Source organism: Protopterus annectens, chromosome 8.part0, assembly GCF_019279795.1.
Source record: "Protopterus annectens isolate FY-2018-M chromosome 8.part0, PAN1.0, whole genome shotgun sequence".
In the NCBI taxonomy this organism is placed as follows: Eukaryota; Metazoa; Chordata; order Ceratodontiformes; family Protopteridae; genus Protopterus; species Protopterus annectens.
The window spans coordinates 224257955-224282084 of NC_056741.1; the positions used below are offsets into that span (position 1 = coordinate 224257955).

The following is a 24130-nucleotide window of genomic DNA, read 5'->3' on the forward strand; positions in this document are numbered from 1 at the left end:
ATGGTACATGGACTGTAAAGATCTTAACCTGGTAAGTGACATTAATAAAACATGCTGGAAGGAGAGATTTGTCTAACAAATCTTAACAAACTTTTGGAACAGACTCCCATTTAATGTCAAGCAAAGCAACTCACTGGCCCTCTTCAGATGCAATCTGTGCAATTGGATGGGTGACCGCAATTTCACTACAGGGGTTCTGCCTGTGTCTCACTTGGACAGGGGCAATAGGTGCTGATTATGTAAATAGGGTTAAGAACTTGGCTAGGATTGTAAGGGCCTTAGGGCCATTAGCCTAGTAGATTCCAATGATCCTTTGATCCCATAGGCTTATATAAAATGCTCTAACATCCACACACACCAATTTGGCTACAGTGAGAATAGCACCACTACCAATTTATGTTACAGAATACTACACACACACACACACACACACACACACACACACACCAAGTTGGCTGCAATGAGATAAGAACCCCTACCTATCTAGTCTTACACACTACATATCACAGTACTTAATACACTGGCAATGGCTCAAGTCTGACATTAATATGTTTTTATGTACTCTTATGCTACATGACACTGGCAGGCCTCATGGATGCCAGGAATTTGGAGGCCTGCATACCCTCCTATGCCCAAAATAGTGCAAACCCCTGCCTATTTGTAAGTCAGTGTGGTAATCATATTTGTTCTGTAGGAAGATGAACATGCACACAGAGATGCACCAAGTGGGATGCAGTGACATTAGAACCTCTACCTATTTAGTTTTACACACTACAGACCACTGTACTTAATGCACATGCCACGGCTTAATTCTCACACTAAGATGGCTGTACGTAGTCTTATGGTAGATGACATCAGCAGGCCTTGTAGTGGACAATAGCTTGGAGGTCTGCATCAACTGCAAGGGCCAGAAAGTGCAGGACCCTTGCAGTTTGGAAGTCACACTTGTTTTGTAGGGAGTTGCACATACACATCAAATGATCTAAAGTGAGATTAGAACCCCTACCTATCTAGTCATACATACTGCAGATCACAATACTTAATGCATGCACCATGGCTCAAGTCTGCTTAAAATTACTGCAAGCAAACTACTTGTAGAGGACATAAACAAGCTCTGTGTTGAACAGCATGTGAGGCCTGCAGAATGACACTGCTTTTTACTGTCTTCTGCATCTAGGAGTCAGATAGCTGTTTTTTATCCTATCTATGTGGCAACAGTATTTTGGCCATATTTGTGTCTGTTTGCATTTGGATGGGCAAGCCTGTTGCCAAAAAAAAATTGCCCTGTTAATGAGTAAGTGCACAATATTATACATTATACAACTTGTTCACTTGTGGATGTATGTGTGGTGACATCCATCAGGCACAGGAGGCTGTAAGTGCCTTATCTACTGTTGAGCCCTTCCTTTTTGTCATTTGACCAACATTATATATCTGTCATAGTGCAGCTTTACTCACCATAATCTGGGTATATAGGGCAATACACACACACACACACACACACACACATATATATATATACACATATATTTACGTATATAACAGGGATATATATATACATATATATATCTACACAGACATATACATGTGTGTGTATATGTATTATCTAGATAGATGGACAGAGATGTGGTGTGTGTGTGTGTGTGTGTGTATATATATATATATATATATATATATATATATATATATATATATATATATATATATATATATAGACACACACACACACACAGGTAGAGAGATAATGAGAGACAGACATATATAAATGTATGTATTTACAGAGATATATAGATATGTATATCTAACATTTTAAAATTAATTGCTTGAGCAGCTACAGATTTGCGGTCTGCTTAATTAAGTGTGTGAGTATGCCCAGTCAGATTTTTGGCTAGTTATAAACTGACTACATATGACACATAGCTGTACTCCAGTCTGGGATTTTGTGTGTTACACAATATGACATCTGTCCCCGTTTTTGCACTGCTGCGCTTCACTCCAATTGGCTAAGATTTTCTAAAGTTATCTTATGTAATTATTATGTGAAAGAGGTCAATAACAGTACAATACACTTAGAATGACAGTATGTAAAGCTCAACCATTTAATACCTCACATCTAAAAATAGTGGATACTTTCAGATTAGAAGCATGAACACCATCACACAAGGTAATTGCCTTAATCCAGTGAGCCACAGAAGCTGCTTGACAGAGAAGGGGTCATTCATCACACAACCACCTGCATAAATAAGTAACTGTTAGCCCTCCGTTACCTAAGACATACAATGTAAGATCAGTTTCTATATCACTGTCCTGACACTGTGTGAAATGCTCACATACCATTGATGAGTTACTGTTATAGCAGTTACAATGAGATACTGCTGTGTTGGGGGTGGGGGAGCAGCACCATATGTTCTGCTGGGATACATAGTAGTGTGACTATCATTTAACCCCACTCTGTAACATCAACCTTGACTGATGTACCAGTAATCTGTTGCAGTAGGACTGCATGAATATTCCATGCATGAGGCCCTCTGAATATAAATGGAAACATGATAGTGGAATGGGTATCTGTATTCCCATGTGGATGTTATTTCTGTCCAACTAGCCCACTATCATTACTTGCATAATGTACCAGGTCCATAAATACAGTGACATACTATAATAATCCTTTTGACTACTGCGTAGGTTACAGACTTACCTTGCAAATGCAGACGTTGACAACCATAGTCCAGGGCTGACTCTGTCTGATGCAAGCATTACACAGCCAATACATGGATAGGTACTGGATATGTGAGTTGGTTGGCATCAGTTTTAATGCATGCATGTGAATAGGAGTAAGGTTTCAGTCCCTAGGTCTTTAACTTGTCAGTGAATGTACTATGCATTGTCTCTTAGCCAAAGCCAAGGTATACTGAGCATGCATACATCTGCCTACAGGGACATCAGCAGGGGGTTCCTCCTCTGAGTCCTGTGACTGTGGTTGTGGTGACCTAAGCACTGGTGGTGGGCTGTGTATCCCTTCTCTTTGCTGATCCCACTGCAGCTGTTTCTGCAGGATCAGATTGTGTTGCATAGCACATATTATGAATATTTGTGCACATGTGGCTGGAGTATACTGCAGTTCTTCACCAGATACACTGAGCACCAGAGCTGTGACTTCAGAAGCCCAAACACATGCTCTAGGATGTTCTTAGTTTGTGTTTGCCTCATTATAGCATTCTTCCATGGGTGTGTGTGCATTTCTGATGGGTGTCGTCATCCACAGCTCCAGAGCATAGCCAGAATCCCCCAGTAAATTGCTCTGTGGGATGTCACCCTAGCAATTATCTGATACAGCTGTGATGTGTGCCAGATATGGGAGTCATAATAACTGCTAGGCCTGCCAGCACACTCATTCAGGATAAGCCCCTTGGCATAGCACACAACCCGGCAGTTGATGGAATGGTACCCCTTGCAGTTAACATAGATTGTATCTTGCTCACCAGGTGTTTTTTTGATGTGTACATGAGTCCAGTCTATGGCACCCAGTACTTCAGGGTAGTGTGCTACATGGTAGAAGTGTTGCATATTGCTGGCCCTTGCCTCAAGGGAGAGGGGAAAAGATATGTGCTCCCTGGCATGTGGAAGTAAAGAATCCAGGAACTGGTGCAGTATCCTAGATGCAGATGCCTGTAACACCCCCATCATGTCCCCAGTTGGCCTTTGAAAAGTACCTGTAGCTATTCCACTGGGATGGGTTCCCCTCTCTTAGGTCTGGCTCTGAGCTGAGAACGGCAGAGCTCAGTGAGTTTTTGTAATATGTCCCTATTCATCTCCAGCTCATGTAGCTCCTAAAAGGTTACCCTGGGCCTGAACACTCTTCCCTTCTCAGCCTAGGCATATTGCCAGCAGCATTGACTTCCGCATCTAGCACATACATATGTAGCATAGCCGAAGCAGCCCTTAGCATTATCTCAGTTAAAATTCCCAAGTCTCTACTCCAATGCTCCAGATTATTGAAGGAAAATCAGAATGTAGTGCACATGCATACTTTATACACTTCTGCTATAGGTCCACCATGTGCGATTGGCTAATTATGATGCAGTTCACCTGCATAGAATGCAACTATCATGATTTAAAGGCACTACTTTAGTGCATGACATGGCACTATTCTCGCAACATGAAGCATAGTTTATACAACAGTCATAAATATTCATTTAACATATCCTGTTTAAAATGATTGCTGCCTATATCATCAGTTTCACATGGGTAGTCTGCTCACATGAACTTATTAAACTATGCACAGCACCGTGCAACATAGCTTATGCAAAAGTCAAAATTATTAATTGAATATATCCGGTTTTAATTACTTGCTGCCTACATCAGCACTATGACCTGGGTAGTCTGTCCACACAAACATGGTAAGCTATGCGGTGTGCCATGCAAATAAGTGCACTGGGAACTAAAAAATCCTAAAAGTAACTGGACCCCCCCCCGATGTCAGCCACATCCAGAGGGAATTATCAACATTGTGTAGGAGCCTACATGAAGTGGATATGGGGAGACAGTTGCTCCTTTTAGCTATTCAAAAAATCCACCTAATTTGCATATATATCCATGCTGACAGTATGGAAACTGCATGGTTTATAGCCATATGAGCTGTGTAACAGCATGAATGCACCATTGTATGGACCTGACACACAGACCTATTGTACATTTGTGAAAAATGCATTATAAATGTTTTATTTTCTTTTTTTTTTCTACTAAGTATGTTTGTGCAATGCAGCACATAATACATACATGCCGAGATTATTAAAAAAATAATTTTGCATATTCCTTCCTCTTTCAGACATCTAGAATGTACCTTTTGCACATATATGTATGTGATGTAACATTTTCAGGTTTTACATCCCATTCTCTCTGTGTAAAAATTAAGTGTACTCTACAGACACTGATATGGAGTCTACACAGATGCCTTTTTGCTTGTTGGATTGCTCCACCTAGCTCATTTGCATAAGATTCACCTGCTTATGAGGAAAACTGCATTCCATGTATGTTTCCCTGTTTGCATGTGCTTGCTCGCCACTAAGCGACACTTACTGAATATAAAAATGTTTGAGCTAACTTACACATCACGGCGCAATGCGTACATGAAAAAAATCATGTAGGCTTTATTGAACTCCTCTCAAACTACACTAGTGTGAGCTTCCTTCCTCATGGTCTCCCCTGAAAAGAGGTCACTAGCCTAGTGGGACTAACCCGGTCAACAAAAAAGTATGCATATATTAAATAAAATAATGGTTGCTACTATGTCTCAGTTAATTTCATTATATCTTTGCATTATGACTAATTTTAATGCATCAGAATTATTAAGTGGTTATTGTGGTTTTGGTTATTGTGTTTTTTCCCCAGAATCTACTTCAAGCCCCCTTTATGTGAGTTATGCTAAACATAAGGAAATCATTTTTTTAAACATCCATACACATAGAAAGGCAGTAGTGTGAGTTAGAGGCAACTATCCTCAAGGAAAAACAAACCTGTCTGGTAGACAACTGCCATTAATAGGCTATACAATAGGAGAAAGAAATTGCTGTCTGAGAGCAGGAAGGAATGGCTTCTAAACTGCAAACACTCCCTCCTCAACTTAAACAAGAAAATAAGACTCCTAGTGAAGTCCTTCAAACCTAACTATTAATCCAAATTAGCTTCCTAACAAAGGATAACCACAAGGTGTTCTTTAGTTACATACATAACCTCAAAGGTAAGGCCCAGATTTGCGCTAAACTCATAGCTAATAGTACTATATATATAGAACCTGTGGATATAGCAAGCCTGCTGGCTGACAGGTTCAGTGAAAACTTCACTCCCCTGCCCCCACAACATATACCCCAAAGCATCCCAAACACCTGTCTCCTGCTTAGTATCTCCAAGCAGCAGGTCTTAAATGCCCTCTCCAAAGCCAAAAACACAGCCTCTATGGGACCAGACAACATCACAGGCTGTGTTCTGCTTGGGTTAAAACAGAAATTAGCATCACCACTGAGCATGCTTTTCCATCACAGCCTAAGCACTGGCTTCATCCCAGTGGACTGGAAAACAGCTACCATCATCCCTTTGAACAAAAGGGGTGCATCCACGGACCCTGGGAACTATAGCCCTATTAGCCCGAACAGCCTTATCTGTAAGGCTTTGGAACAAATCATCATCAACCTTTCTAACAAAGATATAGGAAATTTCCAAATGCTCAATTCCACCCAGTTTGACTTTGTCAAGGGGAGATCATGCCTGTTAAACTTGGTGAATTTCTTTGAGATAAAGCCCTAGACAAGGGCAAATCTGTGCGTACAGCCTACCTAGACTTAGCCAAGGTCTTTGATATCATCCCCCACTCAGGCATCATTGATAAACTCACCCAGCTGGGTATCAACCCATATATTGTCAGGTGGGTTGCAAAATGGCTCACTGATAGAGCTCATACAGTCAAAATAGGGGACTCCACCTCCTTCAGTAGACCCGTAAACAGTGGTGTTCCACAGACATTAGTTATGGGAACCCTACTGTTCAGAATCTACTTCTCTGATGTACTGACTAAAACTAAAGGATTGTAGCTGACAAAGTTTGCTGATGACTGAAAAGTGGGAGCGATCATTGAAACCCCAAGTGATGTCAACATCTTGCAAGAAGGTCTTAAGCAGACTAACGACTGGTGCCAAAGTCATGGTGTTAATGCATTTATTTTGCATTAAGTTTATCATCCCCTTCAGCAAGGGTGATGTTTCTGCAAACTACCACATCAATAGCATACCCTAAGCACACAGTCAGTGGTGAGAGATCTGGGCACAAAGGTTGGCAGCAACCTTAATTTCAAACACCATGTCTACACAGCAGTAAGAAGGGCATTTTATATTGCTCATCTCATAAGTAAGGGCATTGCCTTCACAAAAAAGCGGTCATAACCCTCCTGTACTCTTCCCTCATCAGGTCAATAATAGAGTACAACGCTTCCTTTGGTATGTTCCTTTCCAAACACCTGCAGCAATTGGAGAAACCACAAAGGCTCCTTACAAAGAAAATTCTGGGTCTTCAAATCTGTCTTATGTGGACAGACCTTACACTGTGTCATACAGACTGCACAGATGCAACCTGTGTCTTTAATATAGAGCAATCTCTGATCCAGACCTGAACAGAACTTGCTGGAGAGACAGATTGTCTCACAGAGGTTGCCCTACCTTTGGAACAAGCTTCCTATTTATGTTAAACAAAGCCCCTCACTGGCCCTACTCAAGCGCAGTTTGGATGACTGGATGGGTAACCAGAAATTCACTCCAAGTGTTCCACCTGTGTTCCTGAAGAGGTGTTGATTTTAGTGCCTGCTTCAACCAGACAACCTTGGGAACATGGATTGAACTTGGCTAGGCTTGTAAGGGCCCTGAGGCCGTTACCCTAGCAACGTCATATGATCCTATTATCCTGTTTTCATTTTCTCGAACTCCAACTTATGTTCTCAAAGCAGCTTTTACCCCTTTAACAGTACTAGTAAATACTAAACAAAATAAACAAGCTTAACTGCATGTTTTAATGCTTCCCATGTTGAAAACAGGGGCTGACAGACCCTCTCCCACATTCTTCCTGAGGTGTCAAACTATCACTGTAATCCAGTAGCTATTAGCTGACCTCTCCTGCTTCTACTTCAAATAACTTTTAACAGACATTTAAACTACTTTGCTGTTCAACAGTGTCTGCAGTGTTTAATACTGGCAAAATGTGCTGCATTTGTTTTAAAAATATTTCCTTACTATGCAACACTGAACAAAAGTCTTTCTGTTTTTGAATTTGCATTAGTGATAATTTTTCACTATTTAGTGAGATGCAAATGTGTTAGCACATGACCTCTGTTGGTTGCTACACTCCTGACTTGTTACACTGTCACATACCAACACTTCATCTAGAACCATAATCCTTGAGCATGAAAAATTAATAGGTTTTTCTGTGTTGTTAACATTGCCAAGATTTGTAAGATTATAGCATTCACATTTTTGTAGAGATGTGATCTTTCAATTTTAAAATTGGATTATAGGTGAGTTGTTACCATGTATCTTATATTCTACACTCTATTGGTTGGGTGTATTTTTTCATATGCTCTATGTGCCCCACCTGCTAGCTACTGTGCCCCTGTTGTGCCCTAGCAAGTAAAAGAACCTAGAACCATCACTACTGGGCACAGTAACTTGACACTAACAGAGAGGCCACTGGATTGACTGACTGACTGCCTGCAGAAGGGATTTGGCTTGGCAGGATGTTTTTACAACTAACAGTATGGCAGCTTCACCTCGCAAAGGGCAACTCCAGAAAAACTCAATTAAAGTAGATGTGAAAGTTAGGGACTACAAAAGTGCCTCATTGAATTTGTTACCCTCAAACCGTGGAGGGCCCTCATACTTTAGCAGCATGTTCTTCATCTTTCCATACTCCTCCTCTTTGGATTGCTATATTAAAGTCTTTTTTTCCTTCAAGGTATTTATTGTGTATCTAGTGGGCACAATGGATGTCTTAGGTGAGGCATGGTACTCTGGTTGAGATTTTACTCACCACTTGACTGACTTCTGATTGAATCAAGCACAATGTCTGGTATAGTTTCCAGACAAAAGAAACATTTGTAGTGTATGTCTTTATGAGGTGTCTGCTTCATTAAATAATGCAGATATCTATTTTCTCTTTAATATCTGACATATAGAAACCCTATTGCCCAACAGCTCCTGTATATAAATGTGTAAAAATAGACAAAACAGATAAAATAAGAACTTCCTCAATACTGTTTTTATCTGCCAAATCTGAAAGACAGGCTGAATGAACAGATGAACAAAAACTTGTACATACCAATCTTCATCAAACTCTGGCAAGAAAGATCTGAAGATGGTGTGGGCCAACATCCCACTGATGCCACCCAGATATCTTGATGTACAGGTGGAAGGACATCTACTCAGTGCAGGGAAGGCTACAAAGCTCCATTTGCTGGGCTCAAACAATGGGTCTTCTGTGGCAGACATTTCTACAGTTATTACTACAATGAGAAGTAGAATATACATATTAACCCTAAAATAATTACCATTATCTTTACTGTGCGGTTACATCTGCAAAAGCTGTTCTCTATACTTGTACAGGGAGCACATAAAAATGCAGCTATCAGTGGTGTTTAATGGTCTGCAGTCTGCCTGCATTGTAATGTGGTGGTTGTTTCAGCACAGCGTTGAAGACTGGGTTTAATGCTATGAACTCTTAATAAGTTTCACCAATTAGTGCAGGCTTTGATTCCTTCAGCATCAATCTACTTACTGTGGGACTCGGACTAAGTCTGTTAAGCACTCGGTGATCCCACACGGTGTGTGGTAAAGGTCCATATAGATGAATTATAAAAGCCTGCTACCTCCAGCATGACAGTCTGTCACTGCTTGCTATCCTAAATGTTGCTCTGCTTGTTTCCTGAAATGATGAAATTGAAAAAGGAATGTGCATGTATGTGTGTGTGTGTGTGTGTGTATATATATGTATGTATGTATATGTGTATACTCACACACACACACACACACATATATATATATTACACACATAAAAAGACATACATATACTCACACACACTCTCACATGCATATGTGTATGTATAAATATGGGAACACTTTATAAGCTTGAAATACTGAAATGTCGAAATTCAGTATCTCAAGTTCATAAAGTGGAAGGATTGGAAGATCGTAACCCCAGAAGAGCGAAATTCAAAATCTCGAATGCAGGAGATTTTGAATTAGCGGTTCTGGTGTTGCGCTGTGTTTGTGGATTCAAGTAAGTGTTTATGTTTAAGGTTGTTGGGTAAGGCTGTGATGTGTGTTAGTGTGTGGTGTTACTGTGATGTGTGTGTGTGAGAGGAATGTAGTTTGTGTCATGGTGGTGTTTTGTGTGCGTGTGTGTGTATGTAGTGTGACCTTGGAGTTAGAATATTTAAGTAGGGGGAATGCGGGGGGTGCAGGGGGGCTGCATCTCATAAGTGTAGTTGTGTGTGCTTATTTAGTTGTGTGCATATGTGTTGTAATGGTGTTTGAAAGTGTTGGGAGTTTGAATTTCGCGGTTTTGCAGTTTCGGGATTGGATTTTCTACTTTATAGGCTCGAGATTCTGTAATTCGAGATTTCAGTATTTCGAGCTTATAAAGTGAAGCCGTATAAATATATAGATATATATATACATAAATACATATGTACACTCACACACACACACGTGTGTGTGTGTGTGTGTGTGTATATATATATATATATATATATATATATATATATATACTAAAAACATTGTGACTATCTTTTGTTATACTGTTAACTCTTCTCTGCAATGGTTTTCTGCATGTAAGACTCTGTAAAAAAGCATAACAATCTACAATAAGCATCTGTTTGTTCCAAGACCCTTTAAACAACATTTGAATTTGCATTTGTTCTTATCTACTGTATATTCCTTGAATATTTTTTGTTTGCTTTTGTTTCTGTGCTTGCGGGTCCTTCCTGAAAAGGGTCTTCAAACCAGAACACCCTCCCATTCATTTATCAATCAGTAAACAAGTAAACCAAAGTTCCTCTTTAGGTTAACAAATACAAATAAATAGATATGTTACCATTCTTCGGCAAGCAGTTCTCAGTTACAACTGCTAAGTAAGAAAATAAACAAATGTATGTGCATAATTTGAAATTTACACAAAGTCTGTGCATTCCAATCAATGCTATTCATCACAATTTTCTTTTTTTCACTTAGTCTGTTCTTTACATCATAGATGCTTATTATATTTTCAGAAGATTCTGTACGGTATGGCAGAGTATAACAAAAGTAATTTTCTAACTTCACGTCTCAGCACGCCTCTGCTTACCACTGTTAAAGCAGTACATAAATAGAATCAGTGTTTCAGGTATGAAAATTCCCTGCTGAAAATCTAAATCACTGCTAAGATCTTCTAGTTCTTCAGTACCTACAGTCAATACTTCATCAAGTAGAGATTAATAAAAAACATTCTGAACTACATCACATTTTATTTTCTTAATAAATGAGTCAAGTGTTTGTTCAACTGACAAAATTAAACAACACATTCAAGGACATTAGGATACATAACTGAGCACTTAGAAAGAAATTAGTCATAAGTTATTTCATCTTTGCATTTGATTGCAATAAAAGACAACAAAACTGACAAAGTGACTATATAAAGCGTTGCATCACATCAGGTATAAATATTTTGACAAATATTTTATGCAATACAGCATCACCACTTATGGGGATGCAATCAGCCTCCCCGCTGCTGAGATTTGTCAATCTGCAGGAATACTAGCAGTGCAGTGCTGTTCATATCTATGCTGGCTGAGTCTCCTGGACAAATATGCAGGACTTGTTCCACGATCTGTGATGGACTGCCAGTAAGCCTCATTCTTTCTTAAATTCAGCTTCTGTTCCCACACAGTTTTAATCAGAGTAACACCACATGGCACAGGTGCTTTTCACCCGATTATTGTACTATTACAACTCTTTGATGATTGATATGTTGCCCACTCAGGTTTTAAGAATTTACCATGTCATGATATCAAACTATTAGGGAAAATAATGGAGTCTCCATAGACATATTTAACATTCTGCATTGAAAACATAAATCTAATTATATAATGAAAAATAGGTATTTATAGTAAATTAATAAACTGTTTCACACAGGATAAGCCCACTTTATCCCTCATACAATCCTTAAGGTTGCCATGACTGGGTAAAAGAAAAATATTTGTTTTGCAGAGAAAAAAGTATTTGCCTTTCTGTTTTTCTTTAATGACCTTGGAAAAAAGTACCATTTTCAAAACTCAGTGCTCAAATTTCAAAGAACTAATAACTGTATTTTCACAGATCTCACAGTTCTCATGTAAATGGTCATTAAGTGGAACTGATGTGCTTGTCATGTAATATGATCTATAACATGGCTTTAAGCATGTTAATTCTGAATGCAGGCATATTCTTTCATTATACTTAAACCATACCTTGTTTTCCATACAGATATACTTACCTCTGCCCCTAAGCATTTTATTCATCATTGCTGCTCGTATATTACATTGTGGTTACTAATGCTTTATGTATACAAGGTATTCTGCTTTGCAGGGTGTCCCTCCCATATTAGTAATGTAGGAGTTTACAATACAGCACTTACCTCATTCACCTACTCACCTGGCCATTTATCCGTCACTACATACCGTATCAGTAGCTATAAACAACAGTACTCAGTGTGCTCAGGTGCATTTCCTGTCATACACTCCCTTTACATACCACACCTGTCCATCATACACATGCTAACACAACCATCACTAACAGCAGTACTATAAAAAATACAAAATGAGATCCATATATAGATAGACAGAGATATAGATATATAAACAAAGCCATTCACTTCACATTATCTAAATAATCTCTGCTGAGCACAAGTGAAATAAAATGACATTAATACAAGTGAATCCAACCACATTTTTTGCCACAGTATTTCCAGGCACAACATAGACATGTTTTTTTAATCTCTCCTTCATGCCATTTACTGCATATGCCGGTGCTATCAGTCATACCTACGCCAGTCATGGCTCAAATAAGAAACATAACTGCATGCATGCATACACATGGTTTCTGTGTGTGAACTGGACTGGATCAGAAGAAATGAACACAGTAAGAACCATTCTGTGAATATTAAAGCTCAAAAATGGATGGCAGAAAGCAGAGCCTGGGGAAGGAAAAAGTCTGAACGGAAAAGTAAAGGGAAACTGTGTAAAGGGCTCCAAGAACAAACACGATCCTTTAGTTAATAGATGCTGTAATTTGCTTATATGTATTATTCCTTATTATACAATGACTGGCCATAAACATTCTAAAACGAGAATGCTGATTGGCCAGCCCAACCATCATGCCAGTTGTAAATCCGAGAATATACCAGCGGAAAAAGGTCCTGTCACCCAGACTTTTTTCTGTTGGTATATTCTTTAATTTTAGCTTTTTTCAGCAAAAATAAAAACAAAATCTGTAGTCTGGAGGACAACAGACATACGAGAGAGACGCCATGCAGAAATTACAAGGGAAATCAGGTACGTTATTTAAAACTAAAGACACGTACTTGATTTCCCTTGTATTTCCTCCATTCTCTCTCTCTCTCCTACCCTAAACTTCCGACGAACCTTTTTTTTTTTGATTAAAAGAAAAAAAGGAAAAGTGGAGCAACTGAGATCTTCTTTTCTCTATTGCTTAGTTTCCTGAGTACTGATGTACTGGGTATGCGTGGGAACGCAAGTCCCATACGCATGTGCAGTACATCAACACAAGGAAGCAGTATTCCACTAGCTGTGGAAGAACAGTAATGCGCCGTTATACAAAGGCATTATTTAAGAAAAGTAAGCATGCAGTATAGTATGAAATTTACCCACAGCTGGCTTTATTTAATAACTCGAGCTTCACCCTCGTGATTAAACCACGCCAACCATAATCTTCAATATAGCACACCAATGTTGTCAATTATTGCTAAATTTTTCTACTGGTGTATCAGTCTTCTTATAATTGTGGGTGAGACAAAACCATCATACAGGCATGCTTAGCTGGAACATGTGCCTGTGGGGCAGCATGTTCTCTGTAATGAATATAACATATCTGTGCATACATTTGTGAGTGTGTGTGCATGTGTGTGTGCACATGCATATACATAGTTTACACTGGGATAAGATCTTCTTTGAAACAGTACTCTATGACATGTTCATGAACAGACCATGCTGTTTTAAACCTGGTGTTAGGAGTCTTTATTTCAAGTAAATATGATTTCTGTTGTTAAATTATAAAAAAAAAGACTGCTTATGGAAAAAAAAAAGTCTGAAGAGGATGGGGTAAAATTTAGTTTGCAGTACTGACCATAAAGTCATCTTGCATAATGCTTGCCATTAGTTTATATTCCCTTATCAGACAGGGTCATTTTTTAAATCCAGATGAAGAAAATAAATCTGAATTTTAAATACACTGAGAAGTGACATTAACATTGTACATGTAAGAGAGTAACTTAGCAAATATCCCTAGAGAGCTGCTCATTTGTGAGGTGCATTTCTCTATAATAACAGCACATTTGAATGGCACAGTTAAATAAGCTCTAAATTGCATGACAAAATATAATTTCAAACTAGTAATGGCAATTTAGAAAATTTTATAGGCTATATTATAGTTTTTAGTTATTTGGTGAAGTCTTGTGGCACACTGCAGGGTAACAATCAAACCATATTTTTTATACTGAATGCTTGTGTTCAATTTGTTTCTAAACATATCATTTTAAGCACTGTAGCATGAAAGGTTACCAGAACCCCTATTGTGATAACAGCTTTCTTGTAATACTTTGCTTAGAAAATGAAGGATGTAATCATGAAAACAAATCACATGACCATTTACTAGAATTTGCTTTAAAAAGGGTTACTGAGCGCTAACATTTGTAATCATTTTGTAACTACAAATTGCATTGCAAGGTCATTCCTGTGTTATATTGCAGTTATCTATCCCAAATATTTTGCAGATGTGGTTCAAATTTTGACTTAAGCTTCAGAATGAAGCACAGCAAAATGGTGGATCAAGTTTCTGGGGGCATTTTCCCTTTATCGCAATTAACTTCAGCTAGTTCTTATTATAGAACTTAATCCATAAACTCACAAAATGGGTCCAAGAATGCAAAGATATGCAATAATAAAAAAAAATAAAACCATATTACAAAAATGAGATACTATGCAATATGCAAGCACTACTAAATAGTGTTTAAGATTAAGATTTCAGAGTAACATTGTCAGTCTACAGTGCAGCTGCTAACACTGAATATATTACTTTTCAAGAAGCCTCAAGAAGTAGACCAGTACTAACAGCAGATGTCGGTCATTAGTTGGGCAGACACTTTATGCTGCTGCATAGGTTCCAGAATAGTGCCTTTGGGATGAAGCAGTTTCATCTATAGCCTGTGGATACATTTCCCATTACTACCAGGTTTGTACTAGGTTTGAGTTGATATTAGACCATAGAAGTATATGTATGGCATATGTTACACAATATGCATGCTGAGAGTGCAGCAGAACCGCAAAGGTTCATTTAAGATAGGGGCTACATCCCAGATACTATGTGATACACAGACAGCTGTCCTAATTCTCACATAGGGAATGTTAATGTAGAATGTTTACCAAATTCAGACAAATAAACATGAATTCTGTAAATCCAATCACTACAGCAAAGGACCAAGAGTAAGTTACAGACTATCCCAGTCCAAAACAGCCAAGATCCATGTGAATGATGCTGGCAAATCACACTGGTGATATACATGAAGACTGGTAGATGTACGGGGGTCTATATCACATAGTCAAAGTTCCATAACTCCGAACACCTAATGAACGAACCATTATGTTCAAAGTTACAAAACTTCAACTATGGAAAAACAGACAAAATAAATTGTAAGTAGGGGGCAAGCCCCCCTGCACCCCCCCCCCACACCCCCTGCCACTTAAATATACCAACTTCGAGATTGCACCACATTGAACAAAATGGAAACCTCAGCTTATGGAGATTTTCATTCAAACACTCAAACTTTTACAAATTCTAACTTATGGTTTTGACCATATGTGGTTCTAATATGTAAATATTCGACTACGTGACAAGAACCCGATGTATTGGGGTGCTTTTGCATAAATAAAAATAAACATATTAGAAAACATGATTTATTCTAAAAACATTTATCAGTAAATTCACAATAATACATAACAATTATCTTCAACATTATTTTCTGTAAAAAATCCTTTTATGAATGCAATGAGCAATTCTAACTTGGGCAGCAAAGACTAGAAAGCCAGTCATCAATGGCTTCACATCCATTTGGAATGTACTGTATATGTGTGAGACAGAACATCCAGTTCTAAAATATTGCTTCAGCTGTTGGGTCCAACAACAGCCAGACTTGGGTGCTCTTGGTGACACTACAGTAGTGCTCAGCTGTCCAGGTGACAATCCTTCATATGTTCCTTCTCCATGTTCTTGGTTACTTCACTTTCCTGAACACCTGCTTAGCTGCAGCTCCTTCCGCAGTCATCTCCTAGGACAGGCACACAGAAATACAAAAAGTAAATAAAATCATGTTTAGCAAAATTGTAAAGTAACTAAAATGTGTAACTTCAGAAATGATACCAGAGCAGTTTACTTTTATATCATTTAAGATATGTTTCTTGCAACAAAATCATCTCTCTTGTTCTTACAAGCTTCTAGTAATTGTTGCTACAGCAGAATTTAAATGTCACTTAGTATACTAGAAAATGTCATTTGTCAAGAGAGTTTTATATCAGAAAAATAATAAAAGTGAATAGTGAATTGGTCCAAAAGGAATACAAATTACTTAATAATGGCAAAGACTAAGCACAGAGCAATAATGAAGAGGCAATGTAAAAACCACAAAGGACCACCACGTAATTTGGTAGTTTTATAGATATCACTATGAGAAAAGGACACCGAGAACATAATGGATCAACTTACAGGTTATTATCAAGTGCTGTGTGGCCACGGACTTTGGAGGAACCCTGAAGACTAGATAAACCTATCGGTTTTCTTCAGCCATTTAATCAGAAAAAGAACAGTGTGAGGCTCCAAAAGGTATCTACAGGAGGGATAAACTATATAAACAAGTATATAAAAGTAAAAGAACAAAGGTACTAACGTACTGGGAAGTGCTCCAGAGTAGGGACCGAGATGCTTATGACTCTACAGGCACTGTACTGTTTGGATCTGTGAACTGTACAAAGCAAACATGGAAAAGCTCACATTATCTGCTGCATTTTCTGTTGTCAAGCATACTATACAGTGTGCAAGTTTCTTAAAAAAGAAATCAGTGCTGTTTCTATCATGCTTTATTTTTATTTTATATCTGTCAGCTGTGTAGTTGAACTGTCTCAAAGACACTTTTCATGCATGATCTAGGATATAGCTTCCCTACAGCTGTTTGAGACGAAATTGTTAGAGTGTTAGTAGCCTGTAGAAAAAAAAAAGATGAAAGGCATAATGCAAAAATGCTGTTCCTCATAGGAAATCATTGCAGGTGAAGTTTCTGTGTGTGTACAAGTAATGATTCACTTGTTTAGGGAGATTTCTCAAAACACAAATAACAAAGACAAACCTGGGGCATCATATCTTTCAGTAAAATAAACAGAATTATATACACAGGCATGAAGAGTGCACAATATTTATGCAATGAGATATAAAAACAAAGAGTAACTGAAGTAAGCTAAAATTATCTTAATATCTAAAACTGTGGCTTATGAGTGATTGAATTAACAAACTGACTTCTCAGTGGAAGTAGGTTGAAAGAGAAAATGTGCACAAAAATTGCTAGCCTTACACCACCCCAGTTTGCATATCCCTACTGACCTATGAGGCCAAGAAAATGCTAACATTATTAATTCTCATATAAATACACAAAGTAAGAAACACATTAAATCTGCAGCATACCATTTCACACAAGCACTTTGCATAAATGTCTCTTTTGTGCTCATCAGGTCTTATATCAGGAATGCTTATTTAAAATAACATATTTAATATTCATGAACATGAAGTCATGCTTACACGGTGTGAACATGACTATCGTGGCTTGCAGGAAGTGACGAAAGCAGAAAGGTTCCACCAACTTCTCTAGCAATGCCTCAGTGGATGAATGTCTGCATAGCTTACATACATGATTTCCTCCAGCAAAAGTCCAAACATTTGGTGTGTTTTTTTGGGTCTATATTAGTTCATCAAAAGTTCATGTCAGCGAACCTCCTCCATTCATCAAACAAAAACATTGAACGTTCACTTCAGCAAATGTTGACTTGACTGAATGTGCTACACAGGGAAATAACTACTTGCCCAACACTTCCCAGTAACATACACTGGAGTATTTTAAACCCACCCAGGTGGGGGGGCTGTGCCGCCTACACCCCGTAAGGTGGGGGGGCTGCACTCCCCACCCCCTAACTACATATACCAACTCTGAGATTGCACTACAGTGGGGAAAAGGGCAAATTTCCTTATGTTGGCCAACTAGTTCTTTTCCCTGTGTAAATCTTTCGCTGAAGTGAATGTTCGCAGAAGGGAACATTCAGTGTTTTTTGTTGAAGTGAACCTCTGATGAGCTAACATCGACCTGTTTATCCAGGCAGAATTTCAGCTCAGTTGTACCCTAAAAATGAGAATGAATTAGCCATTTAAAATACAGTCAAGCTGTTCATTATAGGCCTTGTCTAGGTAAAGCAGTATAGCAATATTTTAGCACAGTCGGGGAATACAGTTTACATGGATTTATTTCTAATTATTGCTGCCATATGTACGTCTGGTTCCACAAAAGGAGTTTGTGTATTTTCAGTTAAATTTACCAATCTATAATTTGGCAATGATCCAGCAATTCTGATTTCAGTTTGTAAGGAAAGAAAATATCAATACGTGCAGCTCACAGCAGATGTAGTAGCATCACAAACAGAGGTTTTCCGTGATGCCCCACCATGAACTATACCACTGAACCTTTCGGGCAGAATGGTACTAATTTCTCTAGTCTGTGATCTGCCACAGTGTGAGTTAGAATTTCCTGTTGGAAATTAACTGACTGAAGTCAAAGGCATTGAAGAACAGAAAACAGCCAGACATATGCCATAATTTAGTGGTCTCTATTGTGTATTCACACAACTGCAAAATCCTTTATAAGTATAGTTCTCTTCAACAGTGTTTACCAATATCAAGGAAGTGTGACTGCAGGAAAAATTAGTAGCAATACCTATCAGAGCATATCCACAACTCATCCCCTGTGTAGCGTCTTCCACGGTTATCCCAGTACAAGTCAGACCCTTCATCACTCTTCATCAGCTACCACCAACTAAAATTAATGTTTATTTTTTATTCCTTGTGTAATGCTGCCTGCATTCTGTTGGACTGACTTCTAGATGTGCAGCCACTTCGTTGCATAACAGGCAAAATAAATCCTAGTCAGAATGACTATAATAATCTAAAGCTTGTTAGGGCATTTCATAGACAATAGTGCACACAGTTTCAACCCAGTCCATAAAAAAATGTTTCTCACCTGGCACATAGTCGAATATGTGATGATAGTAGGTACTGCCAGCCATGCCAGGAGAAGTAGGGCAGTGGATCTGAAGTGCCAGCACAGCTAGCTGGAATTTTATAATTATACATCATTTGTATATCACACTGATTTATAGAGATGCTTGTGCTGAAAATGTATCTGTGAGGTTTGCCTGTGCTAAAATGTATCAACAGGGTGCCATAAAGATGCTATCCCACAGTTTTGAATGGAGTCAGAGACACAATATCTATGTTAGAGAATAGGTTGTAGCTCCTGTAGAAAGAGTGGAATGGTTTTATTGTTTTATGACCACCAATAGCTGCACCACATCTGAGCAAAGCTCTGTGTATATGGTAACACATAGGTGCTAAAATCCTGTCAGCTTCTAGTGCTGGTGATAGCATGGGAAACAGAAGTCAGATGACCAGATGTATGTGATGTCATTCTGCTGTCAGCTTCTAGTGCTGGTGATAGCATGGGAAACAGAAGTCAGATGACCAGATGTATGTGATGTCATTCTGTACAGAAATAATGTTTTAATATTAGAGGAGACTGAAGTCTCAGGAGCATTCTGCATTCTTTCTTGGATCTGACAACAAGTACCACTCACCCCCACATAATCTTGCATTGCTCTATTCAGTAAATAGGAATAGTCATTATTTTAGTAATTTGGGAATAGATAGTGAGACTCGCTAAATACTGTTTTCTACAACTGTGAAACTTTACATCAGTGTTATTTTTAATATCTACTGTTACTGAAACTCTGTTTACTGTAATTAGATATTGACTATTTCTTGTTCTTTTATTATTTATTATTAAATATATTTAAACTTTTCATTCCTTTTTAGAAAATATTTAAGCTTTGAGAGTATTTGTATATTTATTTGGTGATAACTGTGGCCACCCCTGAAAGTCTTGCTGTTTGGTCATCATTACCATTTGTATTAATATTAATTCACTCAGCATAATTAGGTACCCTTTTAAGAGCCTTAAAGCAGCTGGCAGGGATTCTGGTGGGAGTGATAACTACCTTATAGTCTGGGCAGAAGGGGCCACAGCAGGTGGATCTGAGCCAGCCTTTCCCAGGTGTGTGTGTGTGTGTGTGTGTGTGTGTGTGTGTGTGTGTGTGTGTGTGTGTGTGTGTGTGTGTGTGTGTGTGTGTGTGTGTGTGTGTGTGTGTGTGTGTGTGTGTGTGCGCATGCGCATGTGCATGTGTGTGTGTGTGTATGTGTGTGTGTGCGCGCAAATCAAATCTCAAAAGATGTGTGCCAGATGCTTGGAGCAGGGACACAAAGTACTGGTTTCACAGACAGGGTGTTGGAGGACTTAGCTTGGAAACCCAGCTAAGGACTCAACTCTAAGCTGTACCAGTGGGAGTCTTATTGGTTGACTGGATGAATATAGAGAGGAACCAGCCCCTGAACTGAGTGTGTTCCCTGGGTGCTGTTAAGGGAAATTGTGATTGATGCAGAGAGGTCTGCATCTGGAAATACTGAGTGTACCCATTTGTATTCCAAGTAAATATTCACCTCCAGTGTCAGTGTGAGGATTCAGGCTCCTTGATTACTGGCCCAGAGCGGGGACCTCACAGCATATATGAGAGGTCCAGCAAAGCTAGACTCTTCATTGTGTAATACCTTAAGCCTCCTGTGGTGGAGGCCCACAGGGTATATGCAAATTAACCCTGAAGAACACGCTTATGGTTCAGCAGCTACATGGCGTTTGAATGCCCATGATTTTTTACTTCTACTTTTTTTTTTAAGTCTTTACTGGTACATTCAAGCCAGGAAAGCCAAACCTTTCTAGCTGTAAACATGCCATGTTTCTCCCTTTTTCTGATGTCATTAGTACAGCATAAGTAGATGTCTTGGCCATACTTTAGAACACAGAGCTTAAAAACAAGCCATTTTTCCATAACATAACAGCCGGATTCATAAAGGTTACCACAAGTGGATTCATAAAGATTATCACAAGGATATACTATGTAAACGTACACTTTCTGAATTCAAGAACAGTTGTACCACAATGCGCGTGCTGTCTATTCACTCAAAAAGATGAACCTTGTGGTAACATTTATGAATCTGGCCTAATATGTTATAAACATTTTTATATACATTTCTATTCATGCTGGATGTTTTGGTGCATTTGTATTTATACATTACTGTGTCGTACGTCAGCTCTACTGTCTGCTATCGCATCCTCATACTGCGGATTTACTCTCCTGCTCTCATTATTTTGATGCTTTCCTTCAATTGTTCAAATCAGCTTGTAGCACTGACAAATTATATTTTTATGTTTATGATCAGTTTTGCAAAAAGATCACGTGCAGTAGGTGTGATTCTGACTGAGGTACACTGCTCTATAATATGAGCTTACACTTGGTGGAAAGTGCTATGATTTATGTTGTTTAAACTCAGTATATGTATGACATCCGTTTTTAGTGTTTTGAGTTTCAATGTTTTGAATTTCAATGTTTTGAGTGTCAGTGTTTTGAGTTTTCAAGATTTTGAAGTTTCAGTGTTTTTGTTTCAGTGTTTTGATATTTCTGTGTTATGAATTGAATCCATATATATATATATATATATATATATATATATATATATATAGTTTTTTTTCTGAGTGTACCACTGAAGTATTTTTTGGATTTTATTAGCTGACTTAATAATATTATCTCCTTTCTACATTTTAAATGAATAAATGTACAGACAGTGTAACATTCCTGCGTGCTAATGTTAAACAAAGAGTAAACTGCATCTTGGATACATCTATTTTTAGGAAGGAGGTGAAACAGAAGACATATTTACATTGCAACAGTATGCATTTGCACTTTATAATTAGCAACATTATGTGCAGCCAAATGTTAAGAGCTCCATGCCTCACTACAGATGAGGGTAGAAAAACAAATGAATTATGTTCATTAGCAGAACAATTTGTATAAAAAGGTTATAGGAAAAGAAGATGCCCAAAGTTATTTGTTCACAATGCTTAATGAATGTAATAGGACTGACTACATTTCAGCATATAAAAGTAACCATTAAGACTGCTAATCTGCAAGAAAATAACATTCTGAAATTTCCCATTACGTTTCATACAATAATGGTATCTGTTGAGATGAACACTCCCACACTGTCTTTAAAATAGCGAGAGACCATAAGTAACATTTACATTACAGATAAATTGCTTTATCTACCAATAAATAATAGACAATGGACTGGTACGTTTCCCTGTTCTAAGTGTTCCTCTTGTTTATATTTACATAATTTGATGTTCACACTCCACAATGGCAGCAAAGCATTTATTTTTAAACTATTGCAGACTGCCATTCATCGAACATTATTTATTGAGACATTTGTAAACTCCGGGCTTTGCAATCTGTCTTGGTAAAAGCAAAAGGGGATTTAAGGATCCCACTAACAAATTCAGATATTATACAGTAAGGAAACCAATGGCACTCTTTTCAAGTGCATAAATTAATGTGATGATTACTTTTATTTACAAATAAGGGAGACAGTAACAGTAAACAAAAGTGGTGGAGACTTTATTGCATACAATGAATAAAAAAAGGAGTTGGATCATCTCTTTAAGAGCTAGCAGTCCATCCAACTTGAATAAACAATATACTATCAAACCAGTAAATAAAATTAAGGTATAAAATGTTAATATACCAAGCTGCCTCTATATATAATACAGCTTATATTTACATATGAAAATAGTGGTTCTTATCCTCACATTTACTTTTATTTTTATTTTTTTTGACTGCAACATAAATGTTACATAAATACTTTTAACATTCATTTGCCTGATTGCATTAGGACTGTTACAAGCACTTGAGCAAGTGATCAGTGTAGCGTGAAAGCTTGTGCACACAATCTTATTTTTAAAAACAATCTCCCCACTTAAACTTTTGAGCTGAAGTGCTTTTATTTCCATGAAATTACAATTATAGTATGATCAGACATTCAACTCATGCAGTAAATGTTTATAAGTTTCTCAAGGACTCTGGACAAAAGCAAAAATAGAGCAAAGTGGAGGAAGCTTAAAAAAGTATAATGAGCCAACTGGAAATCAAAGTAAGGAAATACATTGCAAACTATAATATACATCTAAACATATAAGATACTGCAGAAGTGATATGGATACAGTGAAGAACAGAATAACAGAATGGGCACTTAGCGGAATTAACTGAAATAATAAAATGAAGTTACTTATTCATTTTAGTTTTGCTTAGTAGTTATTCCGACTAAGCCTAATGTATATTTTCAGGGAAATGCAAAGATGTATTCATATTAAACAAAGGACATTTTTCCATGCCAGAAGAGAACATTCCCTTCATCGTTTTAGAGGAAGCTGCTAAAAAGTGTTTCCTGTAGGAGTAATGGGAGGGATTTGTCCAACAGATGTCCCAGAGCAGAATTTCTGTTACAAATTAATAAATTGCTGTTAGAAATTAATAAATTGCAATCATCATCATCAAAAAAGAACAGATAGGGCTGCCACAGTGGTGCAGCAGTTAGCGTTGCCTCCTCACAGCAAGAGGTTCTCCAGTTCGATCCTCAGCTGGGGTTGCCTTCTGTGTGTAGTCTGCATGTCCTCCCTGTGGATGCGTGGGTTTCATCCGGGTGCTCCAGATTCCTCCCACATACCAAAGACATGCTGTAGGTGGATTGGACACTCTAAATTGGCCCTAGGTGTGAGTGCATGAATGTGTGTGCCTTCTGTGGAAGGTTGGGCGCCGGGCTGGCACCTTGACACCGTAAAACTCCACTGCCAATCATGAGCGGACAGGTGATCCACTGTGGTGACCCCTAACTGGGAAAAGTGGAAAGAAGAAGAAGATCAAAAAGAACAGATAAGAAATTATAACTTTGTAGAAGAGAATCCTATGTGATGATAAGAGATAGAACAATTATCAGGATAAGAAATGCTGTTATTTGATGAGGAGGATAATGTAGTTCCAGTAGAATCAAACAAAAAAAGGTGCAGCACACAGAGAATGATTGTCCGTGATGCAAGTGAC

The 24130-nt window shown here is 38.1% G+C and overlaps 1 protein-coding gene across 1 annotated transcript in view; it reads right to left on the reverse strand.

Annotated features, from left to right (window-relative positions):
- Window positions 1-15720: 15720 nt before the first annotated feature.
- Window positions 15721-24130, reverse strand: part of LOC122808715 (retinol-binding protein 1-like) — a 261322-nt gene continuing 252912 nt past the window's right edge. The window contains exon 4 of the mRNA XM_044079704.1: window positions 15721-16107. Within this exon, the coding sequence (XP_043935639.1) occupies window positions 16054-16107 (54 nt within the window). The 3' untranslated portion in view covers window positions 15721-16053. The remainder of the gene's footprint in view (window positions 16108-24130) is intronic.